Here is a 22,158-nt window from a genome sequence, read left to right as displayed (position 1 = left end):
CCGCAACCTTGTTGAACTGGCAAGTCCTTTTGGGCCCATTTTCATCTAGCGATCCACAGATTCTCATCAGACGTCAAAATCGGGTTCATTAATACACAAGGCCCCCCCTCCTTCCACCAATTTTCCCGTCTCCAGCCACTAAGACTGTTACACCTCCCAATGCTTTAATTGTATTGATTTTAAACACAAGGTTATAACCAAGTGGCTTCCCACGAGCCACCAGAATGTTGACATTAGCAATCTGTGAGAATCAACAGAATTCCGACTCCACAGCAAGCCTGGGACACTCCATCAATCGTCCGAATTCTTATTCATTGACCGCTCCACGATTGACATTAATTTGACACTATTTGGGAACGATGAGCACCGAGCACCATATGCCGCTGACTTTTACACCAACCGTAGGCAATGCTGCATCTATTGATTGACCTGGAGCAATGGTACGTTATTCTCACACTCGTTTCCCAAACAATTCTGCACTATGTGAACTAGCTTGTTGCAATTATAACAGTGAATTTGTCTTCGTTCTCTTTGGCTATTTGCATCCCCTGTAACGCTTGGCTTTGGCTGTCCCTGGAGAAATGGTTGAGGCCACCACGTCCGTTGCATCTTGGCCCTCTGTTGGTGGTTTGAGGTGCTTTTATAGTTGCCGCAATTGGTTCTGAGTCTTTCAAAATGTTTTGGGTTTTGACTAGTAATTCGTCCAGTCCAAGCTCATTAAGCTTTGAAGACACTTGCAGTAGCTGACTGGTGGTATCTGGAACACCCGTCAAAAACGCGCATCCTAGTATGCGATTGTTTGCTCCACTGAATGGTACAGCTAGTCTTCTCAAATCAGCTAGGTAAACGTCCACTATTTCTCCTGGTTTGAGCCATCATTAAGTAAATTGTTTCCAGGCAATGAAGGGATCTATACCAAAGGCTGCATATATTGCTAACTTAATTTCTTCAAGGTTCATGTCATCCCTGAGTTGCTAGTGCACGGCATAGGCTCCTTTTGTGAGCCTCAGTGGCATGATCAGTGTGGGCTCTTATATTGTAGACAGCTTGCAAACGCGTTTGGCCTTTTCAAGCCATTTGATCATTGACGGACCAGTGGAGAAACTGTCGAAATTAGGGATCAACTTTAGGTCAAATGTGTCCACAATGCCGAAATAGCTTGTAATACAAAACAAAGTGAATAAATAATATGCAACAACAGTCTCCAGGAATTCTCATACTCATCTGTTTGCGTTTTCCCCATGGTCTCCTTTTATGCAGTTGAGCAGCGAGATTTGGCACACGAGCAATGAAATTTTGCGTCACTTTGTGAGATCGCTTTGTTATAAAAGTTGTGGGCACCGCCATATTGATTCTTTCTTTCGTACCCCTGACAGTTTGATTCCACATGACGCACGCATGCATGAACACTTTTGTGGTAAGCCATTTTCTTGGTTTTCGCAATTTTCCCTACATAATATTAAAGTTAAACTGAATAAATGCCAAAATTTGCATTTAATTCATATTCATGTACAATGATTCCTTCTTTAAAAATGGAGAAATGGTTCATATTTAATAAATAATAAAAAAAATAAAAAATACAGAAAATTCAGACAAATCCTTATGATGTGCATACTAATCACGGGAAGGAAGGTGTCATATTCCAAAAATCATGTAAATCGATGTAGTAGTTTTGTTTTTAATTAGAATATCAAATTTACTATTTTTAGAGATTAATAATTTTCTGGTGGCCATTGTTTATAAATGAGAGAAAGACAACTCAATTCAGCCTATCAAGATAAAAATCAGCCTTGTGTTGAATACTAACTGATCGCCCAACATTGCCCGGTTGTACAATACGCTTATACATGATATTTTAATTTATGCAGATTATGTATGTATTATTATAGAATCAATCTTCTATTGATTGTTGTAGCGACTTGCCACAAACATTAAAAAGTGGCTGAACAAGGAACACTTCAGTTACGCGTACATCTGTTATATACACCCAAGCAAATTCTGCAGGCATAAAAGCTGACACTCTGTCTTTTTGCATCAATGTAGTTGAAAACAACCCATGTGACAGAGGCCTTGACTTTTTATCCAATCGGCATTCAAAGAAAGTGAATTTCAAAAAGATTTTTCTAACAGCTTCCACTGGGAGCTGGTCTGTCACCTATAAAAAGGACACTGCGCACGAAAACCAGTCAGTTAAAGCCAGCCAGCATGTTATAATAACACCAGTGACTCTGTCGAGGTGCAACATAAAACAATCAACTTAACTTTGCGCGAAACACGCATCTAAATTCTCCAAATGGAAGTACCTGATCAGCGAGTATTAAATATTTCCTTCCTTGCTTCTTTTTATCTCGTCAATTAACGTCCGAATCACACTGGATTAACAATACTGAACTAACTAATATAATCCATTTTAATACTATTTTTAAAAAGACAAAGAAGAAATATTTTATATCTAAAAGAAAACATTTTGCCTCAGCCAGAGAAAGATTTCTCTTTCCTGCTATTCATTAAAGATACATATACAGTCCTAGCGACCATACACACAGTTACAAACATTAACTTTATGCCAAAATATTCCTTTCCAGAACATTTTTACATTATTACAAACTTTGAACGATTTATTCATTATCACTTTCTTGACTCGTGTGATGATGCAGCAGACGCACATATAAAAATACGTCAACAAATAACATTTATTATTTCTTTGTAGTGTTAAATAAAAGGCATATATTGAACTTTTAAAATCGTTTTCGCCTTAATGCTGATTTTAATAACCTTTAGTTTTTTGTAAGAGGTTGGGAAACATTTACCTGTGCTCACATCCCCACTGTACTGTGATACCAGGCATAGGTGAATGTCGACCAAATCCCCTACATTATTATATATTACGAGAAATAATTTGCTCGGTGGACTAATTTAAAAAAAAAAAAAAAAATAAATAAATAAATAAATAAATAAATAAATAAATAATAATAATAATAATAATAATAATAATAATAATAATAATAATAATAATAATAATAATAATGATGATGATAATGTCGTTCATCAAATTCCGTCTGTGTTTGTTTACAAGATCACGTCAACTGATATTTGGACTTAACGATCTTAAACGTAACTTTCCTTCTATTATAGATAACAAGAAAGAATTTTTACATGGGAATAGTTTACGTTATATCGGCCGGTGTAACGTAAAATATTTTCCTGTAAAAAATTCGTCTTTTTTTTTTATCTATAAGAGAAAGACTATTTTTAAGATCGGAGTTTTTTCGATTTCCGATACTTAATTGCTGTACAAAATATATCTAAGATTAATTTATTCTAGCCGCAGTAAGAAATATGAGGAGAGTGTCCACCGACACTTTCAAGAAACAACTGGACATCTGGTTGGAAAAGATACCTGACCAGCCACCCTAGGCTACCCTAATCCCAACCTCAATCGTTTAGTGGACTGTACCTACCTCTGTATGAAATGGACAGCCTGGGCGCAGACGGGCTCCAGCAAACTATAAACTACGTAATTGCAAGAACACTGCCAGACATACAAAATTACCTTTGTGTGAAATTTGCAAAAGATAGGCGCAGCCCGCAGCCGTTTCGGATCCTATGAGGAACTCTCTCTCTCTCTCTCTCTCTGTCACACACACACACACACACACACACACACACACACACACACACACACACACACACACACACACACACACACACACACACAAGTGACTTTTATATAATAGTAGAGATAATTAAAATCGCTAAAAATCGTAAAAGTGATGGTAAATATGAAGAATTACTCCACCCTTGAAAATTACCACTCTAATAAGTTTTCGGCCGGTAATTTCAAAGGAATTTTCGAGTGTGGAGTAATTCTTCATATTTACCAAGTGATGTAAAAAGAACTGCTTGACCAAATTACGTGATTTTTGGAATGTGACATCTTCTTTCAGCTACAAGTACGTACATTATTAAGATTTGTCTGCATTTTTAAAAAGTTTAATTCAAATAAAACACCGGAGAAATCCGCTCTAAAAGTTGATATCAACCCACAACGCGTTTCAGTTTACACGTAACTAATGACGGACTTTTTCAAACGAGGAACACAATAGTAATTTACACCGCTTTATGACTTTCTCCGCGTTTTCTTAGTCGAAGTACTTTCTTTAAACAATTCCACATTTTGAATGTTGTTTTTCCTTCTTTTAATTTTCTTTTCAATCTTTTCTATTGTTTAATGAATTGGACGCATAAAAAATAAAACAGAAATTGTGTCTATTGAAAACCAGGAAATACTAAGAAACCAACTAAATTTTCTCTTTTCAACAGAAACCAAAGCAAAACAAACAAAACAAAACAAAAAAGAAAAAAAAAAAATCATCCGTTTTTATTTTTCATTTTTTCACATTCGGTTTTCTACAATGAAAGGTAAGACTTTTCACAATTTTTTACTTATTTTTTTTGATGCAACATTTAACAGCTTTTCTTTGTGCTACAACCGACAGAGATTTGAAAAAGTGGTAAAAAATAAAATATATAACAAATGTTACCAAAGGCAAGATAAGTTACTCTTCTACCTATCTGGAAAAGTTTTTAGTTATTTTACTCGCTTTAGAACATTTATTTGATTCGAAAAAACATATACTGTCGAACGTTACGCGAGAACAAGAAAAAATTGCTGCCACTTGACATTTAAATATTTAAAGTTTAAAGTTTTGAAAATGACATAAAAATAAAAAAAATATACAAAATACTGTTAGAAATCCAGCCAATATATTTTACCGTATCCTATACTAGATGGGTTTCTAACAATATTTTGTATAATTTTTGATTTTTAAGTCATTTTCAAACCTTTAGATATTTACATATCAATTCACGACCATTTTTCTTGTTCCTATGTAACACTCGACACTATATGTTTTTTGAACCGAATAAAGATTTTGTTGTTGTTTCATCCAATGTGAGTAGGCGTAGGTGGAACGTGAACAAATTCTGATTGCCAGAGTTCTCAGTCGGCCATTGCAGCAACCAACTCAGTTCCTGCCAAACCAGTTTTCTCTTCAGTAGTGGATTTCAGTGTTACACATGGATGCCCAACACTGCTTTTTGTGTCTGGAATCCAAAGTAGGAGCTTTCCCGCCGGTGACTAATATGGCAAGTGCTAGACTCTCTGTCTCACAATATTGGAAACACGAGGTAGGAAACCATATAATGACTTTTTTGTTGGTTAAGTTTTCCAGGATATGTTGTAGGCTAGTCGAAGTATTCTTATATATTTACTATCGAGATGTTTTCAGCGTGATACATTTAGCGTCCACGATTCTGGGCCATATAGAAGGATTGACTCTATGCAGGCTTTGAAAACCTTGGTCTTGGTTTCTTTATTGAATGGAGATTTCCATACTTTCTCTAAGGAATGAAGTGCACTCCATGCTAGTGTGATCCTAACATTCATATCATATTCGCTTTCAGAATAGCCTCCCAGGTATTTGAAGTCACCAACACAGTCAATTTCTGATCCATCTGATGAAAGCAACAATGGATTAGAAGATCAATTTAGATGCATGTACTGTGTTTTTGGAACATTGAGATACAGCTCAACATCTTGATGAGCCTTCTCGACTCATCTCAGAAGATCCTGAGCAGACTCAATACAATCCTCAAGGAGTGCAATGTTGTCAACATAGTCCAAGTTCGCTAGCATTTGAGCAGGGTGCCTACTGCTACAGCATTGTTTCAAAGTAAGACCATCCCTACTGGTGATTGATGTGCAAAGCGCATAATTGAGAACAATTATGAATAGGAAAGGAGCAAGCGGGTCGCCCTGAAGAACTCCTATGTTTATCTTAAATTTATCTGCATCTTCTCCCAGCATGATCACTACAGTTGAAGCTGTCCCTGTACATCACATGAACTGCGCTGACACCTCTTGTAGAAATCCCATAGGCTGCCAAAATTTCAATTATATGGGTGCGATTGATGGAGTCAAAAGTTTTGTGGAAATCAATGAAAATTATAACAGCCTCCTTTCTGTGGTTCTTCAGTTCCTTAACAATTCATCGGAGAGCGAGAATGTGGGATGTTAGTTGACCATTCTTTATGGAATTCATTCTGGTTTGGATGTAGAACTTCATCGATGATGGGTCCAATTCTGTTAAGCAGATGGTGATTATAAATCTTGGCTGCAACTGACGAAAGTGAAATTCCTCTGTAGCTGTCCATTTTGGAGAGATCACCTTAATTTGGTATAGTTAGATATGCCTCATTCTTTTGGACAATTTCCATGGAATGTCTAGTTACAGAAAGATAGCAGACACTTTCTCATTTTTGGCATTTTCCAAAATTCTGGTAGCAATCCATCAAGACCCGGTTGCCTTTCCATTGTTTACTTGTCAGACAGCGGTGTCTACATTATTCTGAGTCAGATCACAACTTTTAATCTCAATGAAAAGATAAAAAAAATGGTAGATCTTTTTGAGCAACAAAATTGGCATTCAAAAGATTTTTTAAATGATTTTCCCCTGTTTTGAGTTGGTCATCACCTTCCATGAATATTGCACTCCTCAACTTTTTCCTGGATAATGATTTCAGCAGATTCCATGCATTCTTTATAACAGAAGCAGTAACTGATGTTTCAAACGACTGCAAAATGTTATTGATACATAAATCTTCGTAGTGATCAAAAGTTTTCCGGAGGTTTCACTGAGCAGATTGAATGATCTGAGTTGATTTATGAAAAAAAAAACGTTTTAAAGTGAGTAAAACCACTAAAATCTTTTCTCAGATAAGTAGAAGAGTAACTTATTTTGCCTTTGATAACATTTATTTGTTATATATTTGAATTTTTGACCACTTTTTCAAATCTTTGTGGATTGTAAAACAAATCCTAGTTTTATTTTAATCAATTCCAGCATTCTGGCTGACCAAATTATCAAAAATATGAATTCGCCTGCATTTTTTAACAAGAGCCAACAAAACAAGAATGTGAAAAACAATAAACAATATACTTTTTAAAAGGGAATCACCACTTATAAGGCCCAAAGGTCACTTGAGGATAAGGGTTGATGAGCGTATGGTGGTCACTGGGACAACGTAGTAGTCGTCAGTGGTGGAAATTGTGTATAATTTAATTATATGAGGGGACACCTCAACAAGAATTTGTTTATATTGGACTGGAAGATGACAATATTGTAGTCCGCTGGAAAGTACGCCAGCAGAACAGAATTCCACAGGTGAGCAGTTCTAGGAAAGCAGCTTTGAACAGGGAATTTGCGTGTAGATTGAGGGACATATAAAGAGTAGGGGAAATTTTTGGTAGTAGTTGTAGCTAGATGAGTACAAGGTTGGACCAGAGATTAAAGCTCAGATGAGCACTTGCCATGAAACTAATGATAGAGCAGAGTCAGGCTGACAATGTCTCTTCTGTGGGAAAGAGGTTGAAGGGAGGAGAAAAGGGCATTGTCTCATGGGTTTCGAATACGGTTTGGAATTTTCTAAAGGCAGGATAAGGTACTTTGAGCAGCTCCTGCCCAAATGTCGCAACGGTATTCCATTTTAGGATGTATCTGGCTCTTATACAGGTAGAGGATTGCATCAAGAGTGAGATACCTTCTGAACCAACCATTTTTCTGGCGACCTTGGTAACAGATATGATGTAAGTCTCCCATTTCAGGTTAGGAGTGAAGCTCAAACCCAGAAGCTTGTCAAAGCAGGAAGCTTCTTTGAGACGAGAGCCATTCATATTAATTGGAGCCAATTAAAGATCAGAGTGTTTATGGTGAAAAAATAAAAGTTTGGTTTTGGATGCATTAAAATCAACTAGCCAACTTTTGTGCCATTGCACCACATGCTCATGGTCTGAGGAAAGAGACTCAGAGAGATGTTTTTTTTTTCTTTATTATTACATTTTCATCCCAAACAAGGCATATTACCACGTTGATGCAGGGGGCTACTATCAAGGACATAAGCTACAGGGGTACTATGTGGGGAGTTGGGCAGCAAGATGTCGGTTCATGTTACACTTGAACTTCTGCTTGTCAGTACAGTTGGAGAAACAGGGACCCAGAAGGGAATTCCAAAGTTTAGCGGTTCTGGGGAAGAAACTACTGAAGTAGAAGGCTCTCTTACATCTAGGAATCTCTACTGTGAAGGGGTGGGATTTTGCTGCTTGTCAGGTTTGTCAGGAGTATTTACATTGAGGGGGGAACAACTGCTTGCAGTTCATCAGAGCATTCACTGTTAAAGTATTTGTAGAACAGGCAGAGGGATGCTACATTTCGTCGATGGCACAAAGACTGAAGCTTAGATGCCAGTTCAGGACCTATCAAGTTGGCGACTCTCTTTTGAACCTTGTCTAGGAGTGAGAGACTAGTAGCAGATGCACCAGCCTAAATATGACAACAATACTCCATACATGGGCGAATGGTGGCCTTATAGAGGTACAGGATACTTTCGGGTGTTAGTAGCTTTCTAGCACGGTAGAGAGAACCTACCTTTTTTGCAGCAGTCCTGGCAATGCTCTCAATGTAATTTTTCCAACTCATGTTTCCTGTGAACGTTAGGCCGAGGAGTTTAAAAGATGTACTTTCAGATAAAGAGTCTTTGGCCATTGCTTTTGGTGGTAGAGAAGGTTTCTTGTAGTTATTGAAGGAAACAAGTTTAGTCTTGGCAGCATTGAATGTGACCATCCATTTGTGTCCCTATTCCACTACAGATTGGAGGTCATCCTCTACTGTTTCTGCCATTTCTTTAGATATGTATTCATTTGTTTTCCTGTTGTGTCTGTTATAGAGCGTGGTGTCATCAGCATATATACCCATCTCACAGACAATTTATGAATATTAGGAATAATATAGGTCCAAGGATAGACCCCTGAGGCACTCCTTCATTTATATCATATTGTTTAGATGTACGACAGTCGAATACAACCTGGATTATGTTTAGTATTCTTCCAGTGATACTGTATGACGTGATTTTCCTGAGAAGACCTTCATGCCATACCCTGTCAAAAGCCTTAGATATATCTAGAGCTACTGCTCTACCCTCCCCTGCTTTGTCAAGTGAATGGTATATATGCTCAGAGATTACAGTTAGGATTTCTGCCGTGGAATGGGCTTGCCAAAATCCATATTGTTTGTCAGTCAGAAGTTTAGCATCTGTAAGGTGATGGACTAGAGCTTGGTTAATTATGGACTCAAATATTTTGGAGAAAAGTGGGAGAAGGCTAATGGGGTGGTAATTTACTGGGTCAGTTCTTTCATCAGAATTCTTTAAAACTGGTACCACAGAAGCAGTTTTCCAGCAATCAGGAAAGCAAGATTCATTAAGGCATTTGTTGTAAAGTTTGGAGAGAACCAGAGCTACTTTGGCGGAAAACTTTTTTAATAGCACAGCTGGGATGAGATTAGGTCCACATGCTTTTGAAGTGTCAAGATTTTTTATGATAGCATGTACCTGAGAAGGGGTGATTTTCAGATCGTCTAGTGTGGCGTCTGTCCGCAAAGGAAAGTTAGGGAGGGGGTGGTTAGCAGGATCCAGTGTGGAGGCAAACCGACTGGCAAGCATGTTAGCCTTGTCGGTTGCTGAGCAAACAACCTCATAATTGTTGGATAGGGAGTTGTTGATTGCCCATTATTTACTACATTGTTGTAGATTTTCCAGAAGTCACAGGTCCCTAATTTCTGTGCTTCGATGCGTTTTTTAGTAGTTTCAGTAAATTCCCTTTTAGCTGTCGCTATTTCTTTCTTACAGTTACTTCTGGCTTCTATATGCTTCTGTCTGTTTGAACTGGACTTATGTCGGTTAAATCTGTGGTATGCATGCTGCCTTTTGATTGTTATTAGATTTTGAAGTGTTGCTATAGATGGTAGTGTCATCTGCATTTATGTTCAGAAATGAACTTGGAATGCTATTTGGGAGAGGGCGGCTAAGAATGGGTCCTTGAATGATACTTTGAACTACGAACTTCTGCCTTGATGACTACTTGTAAAAACCTATCGGAGAGAAAAATTTGATAGTGTAGAAGATATTTCTAGATATTCCATAGCTGGAAATCTTGTGAAGTAGACCTTTATGCCAAATCCTATCAGATGCCTTTGATATGTCCAGAAGTATTGCTCTTGAGAGGAAACCCCCATCGATAGATTCATTGATCCTATGTGAAACTACAGTCAATACATCAGTTGTAGATCTTGCAGTACAGAACCCATATTGTTTGTCACTGAGTAGACTGTTTTTGCTGAGATGATTGACAATTTCATTATTTAACATGGATTCAAGCAACTTAATCATGACACACAGAAATCTAATTGGTCAGTATTGAGATGCAGAAGACCGATCTCCAGTATTTCTTAATACTGAGCAGATTAATGAGGTTTTCAAAGGTTTTGGGTTAAGCATTTCAATTTTAGACATTGATTGAACAGCTTTGCAAGATTGCGTACTAGTCCCTGTTGTAGCTTTTTGAATACTATAACTAGAATATTGTTAGGATCAGTTGCTTTGCATCATCAAGGTTTTTGATGAGTGTGGCAACATCATGAATAGATATGTGGATGTCGCTCAGATTATTTTCAGTCTTGGGAGGAAATTCTGAAGGTAGGTGGTAGATTGCGTAGGGTTGAGTTTGTTGCAAAGTTCTTGCAAAAAATTTGGCTCTGTCAGATGGTAACATAATCATGTTAGGCCCGTTGATGGTGGCTGGGGATGATGACACACATCTGTTCAGAACCTTGTTTGTTATTCACCAAAACTCCTGAGAATCAAGACTCTCTTCAACTTTGGACTTGATACACTGAGCATATGACTTTCTCGCATTCTTTATAATCTTTTTTCAATGATTGCTGGTAGTAAAATAAATGTTACCAAGAGTAAGATAAGTTTCTCTTTTACTGTGTTAATAAATCTTCTCAAATACAATTGTGAAGTTAGGCTGTGTAAGATGTTAACTTTGGTCAAAATCGCCTGTTTCTTCTTTTATTGGATTATTTCAATTATTGATTATCAATATTTATCAACAACATTCTGACAAAAACCTATCTAAGAACACTGCTAGGCACATAAAGTACCTTTGTGTGTAATTTCATAAAAATCGACCCAGCCATTTTCGAGTTCATAAGAAATGAACTTACTGACACACACACACAGACACACAGACAGAGTTCCTTTTATATAATAGTAGAGATAGAGATATATGTGTGTGCATGCATAATTCCATGTCAAATCATCCACGGTTTGAAACTCATATCCTCAGATTTTGTTATAACTTGCACCAAAGATGGATATGATAAAAACTAAGAAATTCTGAAGTTTTAGTCGTGTAACTTGGTTATTTTGCAAAATTTTGAGTCTGGTCAATACTATAATGGGTGACCATTTGGGAATTCCAGATGCTCTATGTGCTCTCAGCTTCTCTCGATATTGTTTCCAGTCAGTTTTGGGTCTCTCTTTGCCACTAGATACAAGCAGTGCTGTTTCAAGGGAGGTGTGGTTGGAGATTGTGCAAACCTTGCCTCACAAATATATCAGGTTGTAAAGGTTACTATGAGTTTTTTAAGTTTCAACATTTTGGAAGATCAACAGCTGAGCAAATAAAGATGTCTTTCAAATAATGAATTATTTATTTTTTAACCAAACATAAATTTCCTGTTTTACATTTTTCTGCTTTTTCCATGAGCAACAATCATGCATTTAAACATTCAGAAAAATATTTTTCTAAGTATGTTACCAATAAAACCAAAGAAAAAATATGATATAGCATCTCTAAATTTTAAGAATATTATTTAAATTCTAAAATTAAGATTTCATGTTAAAAATTTATTTTATTTTTTTTGTTAAGAAAAATGTTTTGTCATAATTTCCATTCATTTTTACTTTTTGTCAGATGTTAAAAGTGTTAATATTTTATAAAATTTTTAGGTTTTAAAAAGTTGATTGCTCTACTCTTAATAATGAAATTATATATTTTATTTACAAGTAAATGAATATGTATAAATTTGTATGCAAATAATGAAATTTAAATTTGATTTTTTTTCCCAAAGATGTTCCTGTTTCATTACATCATCATTGTCTGGAAAAATCCACTTGAAGAAGACCGAATTGAACATGATTGAAACAAGAACAGCAGAAAAAATACACCTGAAAAAGACCAAATCATGATACTGGGATGAAAAGCCAAAGCAGTAAAAGCAAAACACATATTAGATTTGCTTTCCAACTATAATTTACACATAGGAAAAAATATGGGTTTTCTTTACATTTTGAATGTAAGGTGATGTATGAAGTCATAAACTAGAAAGAACTTAATCTTTTTATTCATACAATATTGTCCTTAACTAAAATTTTGGAATATGAATGTTTCATTTGGGATTGCGTGAAAAAAGAATCAGATTAATCAGAAGGTTTAATAAAAGGCTCATCATTTTCAAGTACCTCCAAATCGAAGAAGCCTTAGTCCTAATACATGAGTATTACAAACTAGGAGAAAGCTATGGAAAATTACACTGAGACAGAGAAACCATATACTTGCCAAATTTGTGAGTCAACTTTTAAATATAAGTCAAGTCTTGTAAGTCACATGAGAAAACATAGTGAAGAAAATCCATATTCATGTGAATTGTGTAACTTTTCCGGTTCAAGTAATGCCAACCTTTTGATTCATATGCGAAAACACAGTGGGGAGAAACCCTATTCATGTACAGTGTGTGATTCTTGTTTTAGTGAAAAAGGAAGCTTAGTTAAACATATGAGAATACACACTGGAGAAAAACCATATTCTTGTCATATGTGTGCGTCTTCGTTTAATGTGCGATCAAGTTTAGTTCAACATCTTCGAACACACACTGGCGAAAGGCCACATTCTTGCACGGTGTGTGATGCCTCGTTTAGTTTGGCCATTCATTTGGCACGACATATTCGAACACACACAGGTGAGAAACCATATGCATGTACGATGTGTGACTCTTCATTTAGTGTTAAAAATAATTTGGTGAGACATTTGCAAACACACAGTGGAGATAAGCCATTCTGTTGTACTGTGTGTGGCACATCTTTTACTCTGAAAGAAAGTTTGTCAAGACATATGCGATCACATACTGGAGAAAAGCCATATCCTTGCACTGTGTGCGATTCTTCTTTTAGTCGGAAAACAAGTTTAGTTGTTCATATGCGATCACATACGGGTGAAAAGCCATTTTCTTGTACGGTGTGCGGTTCTTCATTTGCCCAAAAGCCAAATTTAGTTGTCCACATGAAAAAACATATAAAAAAAGAGAATGATGAATAATAGTTTTTAGTGCTTTGCTTACTAAAGCATTGGAAAATGAGGAACAAAAAAACATTGTTAAAAGTGCTCCGGAGTTGACGGACATATTTATGTGACTGAAACATTAAGTAATTCTTTCCTATTTCAGTCAAGTAAGTTATTTGGAACTGAAAGAATACACACTCGATTGAAAAATACGAGGTGCCTTCAATCAATTTCCAGACATTTTTTGTATGGGTATTTTTATTGATGGTAAACACATGAAACTCTACTCTTCTTTGAAGTAATCTCCTTTGGTTGCAATGCACTTGTACTGTTCTAACAACTGGAAGACCCCATGGAAGTCCTCTTGCGTGAGTGTGTCAATGACCCTTGTCACAGCCTTTTTCATCTCCCCAATTGTCTCATAAAGACAGTCTCTAAGGTTTTCCTTGAGCTTAAAGAATAACCAAAAGTCACTGTGAGTAAGGTCTGGACTATAGAGAGCGAGAAGAACTCTCTTGATTCCCATCTTGATCAAATAGCCTGTAACAAAGGTGGAGTTGTGAACTGCACCCTTGGAACAAACTTTGCACAAATCTTCTGCATCTTTAGTTCCTTGCGAATAAGTGTGTGTACAGTTCCCACACTGACATCAAACTGCACATTTATTGTCTCTATAGAAATATGATGGTCCTTATTCATGAAATTCTTCATTTGGCCAATGAATTCTGGTGTTCTGATATCCTTACTCCTACATTTCTCATCATCCCTCACAGACTCCCTGCCTTCATTGAATCTATGATTCCACTCAAAAACTGATGCTCGATTCATGCAAGATGGTCCAAAAGCAGTCTCAAGCATTCCATACATTTCTGTGCCATTTTTCAAAGTTTAAAACAGAATTTTATTGCATATCGTTCTTCTAAAGTGTTCTCGTTCAGATTGCATTTTTGAAATTCATCAGCTGCGAGAATCAGGCTTTAGTAGAGTGTATTCTAATTCCTGCTGTAGCTGTTCATTTGAACCTGAAATCATAAAAATTGGTTGGTCATCTCATAAGATCTATAGCAATAACATACTGAATTTTCAAGAGTTTACAACAATTTTAAATGCCTGTACAGAAAAGGTCTGGAGACTTATTGAAGGCACCTCATATATTTATAATTCATGTGACTGAAAGAAATATTTAAGTAATTCTTATTTCAGTCATGTAAGTTATTTTGAGTTGAAACATAAGCAGCAGTAGTAGTTCCTTTTATAACCACCACCAACAATTCAAACACACGCGATTGATTTGACACCAAAAGCAAAACAGATTCTTAAGCAAAAAATCTGTCTCCATTTATTCAGCCTCTTTTTACTCCCTACAGAGGCTATATTTGCATAATAACCCTCATCTTATACTTAAATGGTTCTAGGTTTGTATACCACTGTTTCCTTACAGCGAGCACATGCTAATTGTGGCCATTTATTTCTCTGTCCCCTTGCACTGTTACTACAGGAGTAACATACATTAATTTTGTGGTGCCCACCTTATGGATAATAATTAACTCTTCCGCATACTATAAAGACTGGAGAATATGTTTCTCTAAGTTATGCATAGTTGGCAATATAACTCACATATAACCACTTTTTTTATTTTGTATATGCTTTTTTTTTTTCAATATATTTAATTTTTACTAAATACCGAGTTATGTTTTTCTTCTGGACCCTTACCAGTCCACAATGCTGGCAACAAGAAAAATCAAAAAGTCTTCAGGGTTTTATGCATGTGTTTTAACTTTGGATGGATATAGAGAGCAGTCAGAAAAATTAAAGGTTTTTCAGTTTGTGAATTCTTTAGTCACCTTGCTGAGAGCCCTAAAAATGCCCTGGCAAAAAAAAAAGATAGAAAAGAAAACAAAACGTTTATGTTTAAGATTTCCATGAGTCTGACTCAACCATCAGTGTGGCTCTACCTCCTCAGCTGCAGTATATTAGACAACATAGTTATGATCTCATGGACAAACATCCCCTACTCAAGGACATTGGCATTATAATGATCACTTAGATCAATCAACAATGCAGTATGATCCTCGGAAGTTCATCTATGCTGAACAGTCAACAACTGAACTGTCATCATTGACACTATAAAGCTTAAAACAATGTAGATTTTGCTGTTTACTGGTCTCTTTACTTATATGTTTAATTGTTGGAAAGGTAGTATTGCTTTTATGACAATTTGTAGTGAGTTTCAGACATGATTCCAATGAATGCTAAAAAGCAAATGGCTCCAATTGATAATCTCTTTCTTTGTCTGCTTTGTTTGGATTTGCTTTCCTCTTTACTTCTTGCAGCAACTTACATTTTTACATGAATGTGTTAACTCAGTATTTTTGACCAATGAAAATGGTTTCAAATCCTCAAAAGTAACAAGTAATAAGCTGATGTGAACTTAGAAACTTCTCTGAAATGAGAAAACACTGTCAAATCTTGAGATATTTATCCAGCTGGTCATCCCTTGAAGAGGTACCCCAAAAATGCATTTTTTACATCGCTTATGCTTTTAAACAAAGTAAATAACAATGTGACGCTGCCAAATACTCACATATGTATATTACTTATGTGAATATTATTAACACTATGAACATTTTGACCGGCGATTACTTTTTTCACCAAACACAAATTTTCAAAAATAAACATTTACTAACTGAAAATAACGTCTATATTCTAAAAAAAATTGTAAATATATAAAGGTTTTGTTATGAAATTTCATTTTTCTGAATTCTTCACTTATAAAACTCTGTTTATGATTTAGTCAGCACTTCCTAAATGTTGACGCTAACATTCTTCAATGTTTTGTTTATTTCTATTTCAATATGCATGCCTGTAAAACATGAATGCCTATTAGACACTATCCTCGACTGTATGTACAGGGGTTTGTCAGGACAACCTGGCATGAGGATACTTTTTTCGTCAAATAAACACTGACTAATATATAGTATTTGTAGCCCAAAAATGATCTCCTTGGTAGCCAACACTAGCTTCTATGAGTTATGGTGCATCTTTTCAAAGTGATGTTACCTTAAGTAAAAGAACAAAGCTGGATACTCCACCTGACAAGAAAAATTCTTGTCCTGGAATCCAGTAAGAAACCACAAGAAATTCATACCATAACATATTTAAATGGTCAATTGGGGAGAGAAAAATTGTATCCCTTACTTCTTTACTAACTCAGTGTTTTAGAGGTAAAGGAGAACTTTGATGGAATATTTGTATATCTACGTATCTTCTATAGAGATCAAGTGTTAGCCCCAGGAAGTGGGGCCCCCTTACTTTCTGAGAAATTTAAAGAAAAAGAAACAAAAAAGATAAATACATTCCATAAAAAATAAAGGTGATTCATTTATATATATATATATATATATATATATATATATATATATATATATATATATATATATATATATATATAAGAAGAGCTTATAGCTTTTTAAAAACGACACTAAGCTAGTGGAAAAAATAAAAAATAACAGCATTTTGAAGGTGTTAATATCACTAAAAAATTGCAGCAACAAATCAAATATATATATTTCATTTTCTTCCTTTGCTATAATGTTTACACCCAATTCATATTAAATGTCTGTGTGGTACTTGGCAAAACCTAAAGCCACTGCCATAATCTAAAATGGCCCTATAAAGCCATGGACCTTGCCACAAGTTTCCTTGTTACATATAATGAATTTAGGTTTTAAATTCTGACATGACAAACACAAATTTGTTATGCCTTGTATTTGTCAGGATGGTTAAACTTAAACTATAACAATTTAATACGTTTATGGCACATTTGTGTCGTTTAAAAAAAATTATGGTGTTATCAAACATGAAGCTAATACTCTTTCAGTCTATAATTATTAGTGTTGGAACGATTAATCTGGATTGAAATTGGAACTTTTAGGGGTATTGGAATCAGAAAAAAGTTTAGCCTTTTTTCCAATTTCAAAAACCATTCTTTAAAATTTTGTGGTTGTCGTTTAAAACTTTGTTTCTAATACTAATGAACAAATATTTATTGTCTTTAAACTACTGATAAAACTAAAATAAAAAGAAATCATGACAATTGTAGGCAAAAATGACACGGCAAAAAATAGCAAGTAAAGTGACACAAGTGGAGCAACAAGAAAAATTGACAGAAGTTGTAAATATATATATATATATACACCAATGAGTTTATCAAATCACTATTTATAGTTAAAACATGAATGCCTATTAGACACTATCCTCGACTGTCTGTACAGGGGTTTGTCAGGACAACGTGGCATGAGGATACTTTTTTTCGTCAAGTAAACACTGACTATTTATGGTTAAAACATGAGAAAATGTGCTTTGAAAGATCAAATAGTTTATTTTTTATTTTTGTGAAAATATATGCACACGTTACCCAGGTTTTTATGGTAATCTGAAAAGGAAAGAACTCTATGATCAATATTTAGAAATTTTAAGATTCAGAATCTGAATCTGTAATTGTATCGGAATGGAAAATTTTGAAGAGAATCAGAAAAAATATTGGAATCATCCTATCACTAGGTATTATAGTAAAGTGCTTAATAAGTAGGAAGTGATGCCTTTTCATATAGCTTTCACAATGGTGACTGCATCTTTTACAACATCTTAATTTTACTAGGATTCAATGTTCTAGAGTAGAACACAACGAAACGTTTTTGTTGATTAAGTGTAACTGCTATACAATTGTTACTAGCATTTGTTTATACTACTTTATTTTCTGGGTCAACAATTACCAGGATAGCATCTTTCAGTAAACCAGACTATTAATAGACCAAAAACAGGAAGTCTTACACAGTCAGGCTGTGATTGCTGAAAATAGTCACTTGTATGTTTTAGTTAAAGAAAAAATGAAACAAAAAAGATCAGGAAAAAAACTTATACTAATTTTTGTTTTACATAATTTCTTTTACGAAAATCAGTCATCAAATAGGTGGGTTAATTTATTAGTACTTCTGCAGTTTGTGGACCATGCTGAAATAATAACATTATTTAAAAAACCATTCTTAATACGAGGAGGAGGTTTGTTAACTATTCTGTACTTTTACTTAACAGTTTAATAAATTTGAGGAACGAAAACTCTCGCTGAATAATATAGAATTTAATAATAGGAACGACATCTGAGCCAACACCGTTTACTGCTGGCTTATGTGTACTGTATTGATGTGTCCCTCATCTTAGATGGATTAAATCGATTTCCTATTAATTGTGCTCTGATTTTTTTTTTCGAACTTTATTCTTGATGAAAATCTGAATGTAAATTACATTTCATCAGCTTCCAGTGTGAAGATTTTAATCCTTAGGTATGTCAGACATAGTAAAGAACACATCACATGGTAATAATATTTGCTAAATATGCTGCTGGGAACTTGTTTGTAATAAAAAGATTTCGTTTGTAGATAGAATATTTAGTGTGGTTCGTGTTTTATAACATTTAAACAGCTGCATGAGTCAGAAAATGACAATATATTTTCCCAAACCAAGTGCTAATCACTCCGCCAATGACTACATGCAAAAGAAAATAGATCTTAATTATGTAATTGCTACATTAATCTTCTCCATATCGCCTCCTCTCTCTCTTTCCCTCTCTCACTATCTCTCTACTCACTGGTCTCACTGATTGTTCCTTTATTGATTTGTCACATCCACATAAATCACATGTCTTCGAACACAAGTTTACTAATTCAGATCTTGTATTTCCTATGCTTAAAAATATGTTAATAGTTTTGATCCCTCGACAAAAGGAGGGTGGACCTGTAAATTCACCTTTGTCTGTTCGTCCGTTCGTCTGTCTGCACTTTACTCAATAACTACGCCTTGGAATTTTTTGAAATTTTGCACAAACATTAAACATGATATGAGTAAAAAAAGTAACAGAACATATTTTCTGGGAAATCTCCAGTTTTCCCCCTAGGGGTGCCTTTTGGATTAAAATGGCTAAAATTGATACTTTAGTGCTTATTAAAAAAATTGATGCATTAGATTTTTATAAAACTTTCTGAAAAGTTGTTACTGATTTCTATATAATTTTGTTTGTCTATACTTCATGATAACTCTTGGGTGTGCCCCAGGGGCTCTTTTAGGGCTAATAAAAACACTTCATTTTTAGGATTATTTTACTATATTTGGCCAAAGTTTTCTGCGTATGTCTATTTAGCAGTTTTGCATGGTGCTGAACTTAAATTTAAATATATTAAGGCCTTGGGGACTTTTGGGGCTTAATGGGGAAGGGGCAAATGATGAACTTAATCATTTCTTTTTTTGCATGGTGCAGAACTCAAATTTACATATGTTAAGGCCTAAAACTGCACCATTTGTTCATTTTCACCAGGATTTGACATCCACTGATGGCTAAATAAGGAGGTGGGGACAAATACTGAGCTTAGTCATTTTTTTTTATGCTTCATTCAGTGTGCACTCATGGGGGACCATGCATGCTTCACTTGTTGCCAATTAAAATTGAATAAAACGATGTGGAAGACTTTGGTACTAAACCTGCTTACCAGGCACCACTTCAATTAAAAATAAAAATTTTGAATTGTTCAGATGAGGATTAGTTATTTTATTTATTTATTTATTTTTTACAAAGGACTTACCACTTATCAAGGCCCAGAGGCCACTCTAGGATAAGGATTAATGAGTGTACAGTAGTCAATGGGCGAATATTGTAGTAATCGCTAATAGTGTAAATTTGGTAAATTGGATTACATAAGGGGATGGCTCGTCAAGAACTTGTTTATGTTAGACTTGAAGACAACCATATTGTAGTCAGCTGGAAAGCAGGGAAATGGAATAGAGTTTGACAGGTGTGCAGTTCTAAGAAAGAAGCTATGTTTATAGAATCTACGTTTAGGTTTGGGCACAGATAAAGAGTGGGAGAAATTATTGATATTGGTTTCAGCTATACGAGTTTTTCATGAAAGTTTGGCAAGGGTGACCATAGATTGGAGCTCAGACGAGCACTTGCCATGAAAATAACGATAAAGCAGAGATAGGCTCGCAATGCCTCTTCTGTGGGAAAGAGGTTGCAGGGAAGACAAAAGGGCATCCCTCACTAGCCTACGAAATCTATTTTGAACTCTGTCAAGGCAGGATACGATCTTTTTAGCAGCTCCTGCCCAGATGTTGCAAGAGTACTCCATCCTTGGACGTACTTGGCTCTTATACAGATAGAGAATTGCATCAGCAGTGAGATATCTACTGGAATGGTAGAACGATTCCACCATTTTTCCGGCGACCTTGGCAATGGATTTGATGTACGTGTTCTATTTCAGATGAGGAGTAAAGGTCAGACCTAGAAGCTTGTCAAAACATGGGGCCACCCAAAGATATGTGCCATTCATTTCACTTAATGCCAAACATGTATCAACGTTGATGATGTAAAGATAGAAGCCTGGTTTTAGATGCATTAAAATTAACCAGCCACCTTTTTCACCATTTCACCAAGTGGTCAGAGGAGAGAATGAGAAAGAACTTGGTCATTTATGACCTTTGAAGTGTTGTTATAGATGGTAGTATCGTCAGCATGAAAGTCTATGAATGATCTTAGGATGTGATTTTGGAGATCATTGATATAGATCAGGAAGGGAGTTGTGCCCAGGATTGACCCCTGAGGGACTCCAGCATTAATACTGTGATCTTCTGATTTCTGCCCATCAACCACTACTATTATGAACCTATCAGAGAGAAATGATTTAATTATTGAGAATTATAATTATTCGTATTATTTGGATTCTTCAGATTACTTTTTTTTTATCTTGAGTATCATTTTCACAACATTTTGGTTGATGTAACCTGCAACCTTCTTCTGGTGTATCTTGTTGAACTCGGGAATATTTTTGCTAAACTTGTGATTATATAGTAATAATAATACTAAATAGTGTTATTTACAACTAGAAATAAAATAGGTTTAAGGCTCATAAAATTTCTACTAGAACTGTCTATAAGGATGTGTGGTGCAATGTGTGGAGTACTTGGTACGGAAAAAAATGACTGGGTAAAAATCACAACAATAGAAAAATAAGAAAAAATGGCACGAGTAAAAAATATAGATGAACATCTCACAATAAGTTTAATAAAATCGAAGATAAATTACATAATGGGAAAACATTTAGAAGTTAAATTAAAAAGAAAATTCAACTAAAGCCCTCCCCCAATGAGATTTCACTTTTTAGACGATTACATCTGAATACACTGAAAAACTTGAAAGAAAACAATTAAAAATTAAAGAGGCGCAGTCTACTTTATGATAACTTCCATTTTGAAATCAGTTTGAACACGTGGGAGTCAGTCATAAACCAATTTATTGGATACATTATTACTATGTGTTATGTTCATGGGTTATTATCAGAATGAAGTTGACGCAGAGCTAAAGTAAACAGTAACTTTATTGAGCGGTCATCATAGATGAAGTAATTTTTCCTTTCATAAATGCTTTCTTCAGCTGACTCTTTTTCCTGTGCAATCCTTCCTCTTTGTGGTATAGGTTTGTCAGACTGTATTTGGGACTGCGGGTGAGCATCAACTGTGCATGTAGTTTGATGATATCCTGGGAAGGAGTGTTTTGTTCTTTTTTTATTTTTCTTCGGCATACACTGAGTGGTTTTAGCAGAGATTTGTTCCACATTGATAAGATCCCTTTATAAGGTTTCATCCTCTTGGCAAACTTTTCAAAGAGATAATTGATAGATGCCCTATGTCACTCTGGAAAATAACTTTTTTTTTTTATCCAGAAGTATAAGGCATTTGGTGTGTTTTGTTTTTGAGGGCTTTATCGTGTGTTTTGTCTTTGGGGGTTTTATCGCATGTTTTGTCTTTCGAGGTTTTATCGCATGTTTTGTCTTTCACGGTTTTATCGCATTCATCTAGTGGGTGTATTC

The 22,158-nt window shown here is 35.3% G+C and overlaps 1 protein-coding gene across 1 annotated transcript in view; it reads left to right on the top strand.

Moving 5' to 3' along the window:
• LOC145241678 (uncharacterized) overlaps nt 1-22,158 on the top strand; it is an 85,990-nt gene that overhangs the window by 19,323 nt on the left and 44,509 nt on the right. Inside the window, exons 3-5 of the mRNA XM_080104806.1 lie at nt 5,591-5,735; nt 5,867-6,068; nt 12,473-13,273. Of these exons, the coding sequence (XP_079960932.1) occupies nt 5,591-5,735; nt 5,867-6,068; nt 12,473-13,273 (1,148 nt within the window). The remainder of the gene's footprint in view (nt 1-5,590; nt 5,736-5,866; nt 6,069-12,472; nt 13,274-22,158) is intronic.

This window comes from Euprymna scolopes, chromosome 20 (genome assembly GCF_053919585.1).
Source record: "Euprymna scolopes isolate OS-2025 chromosome 20, ASM5391958v1, whole genome shotgun sequence".
NCBI lineage: Eukaryota > Metazoa > Mollusca > Cephalopoda > Sepiida > Sepiolidae > Euprymna > Euprymna scolopes.
The sequence above is the reverse complement of the archived record's forward strand: the minus strand, read 5'-3'. Positions and strand labels throughout refer to the sequence as shown.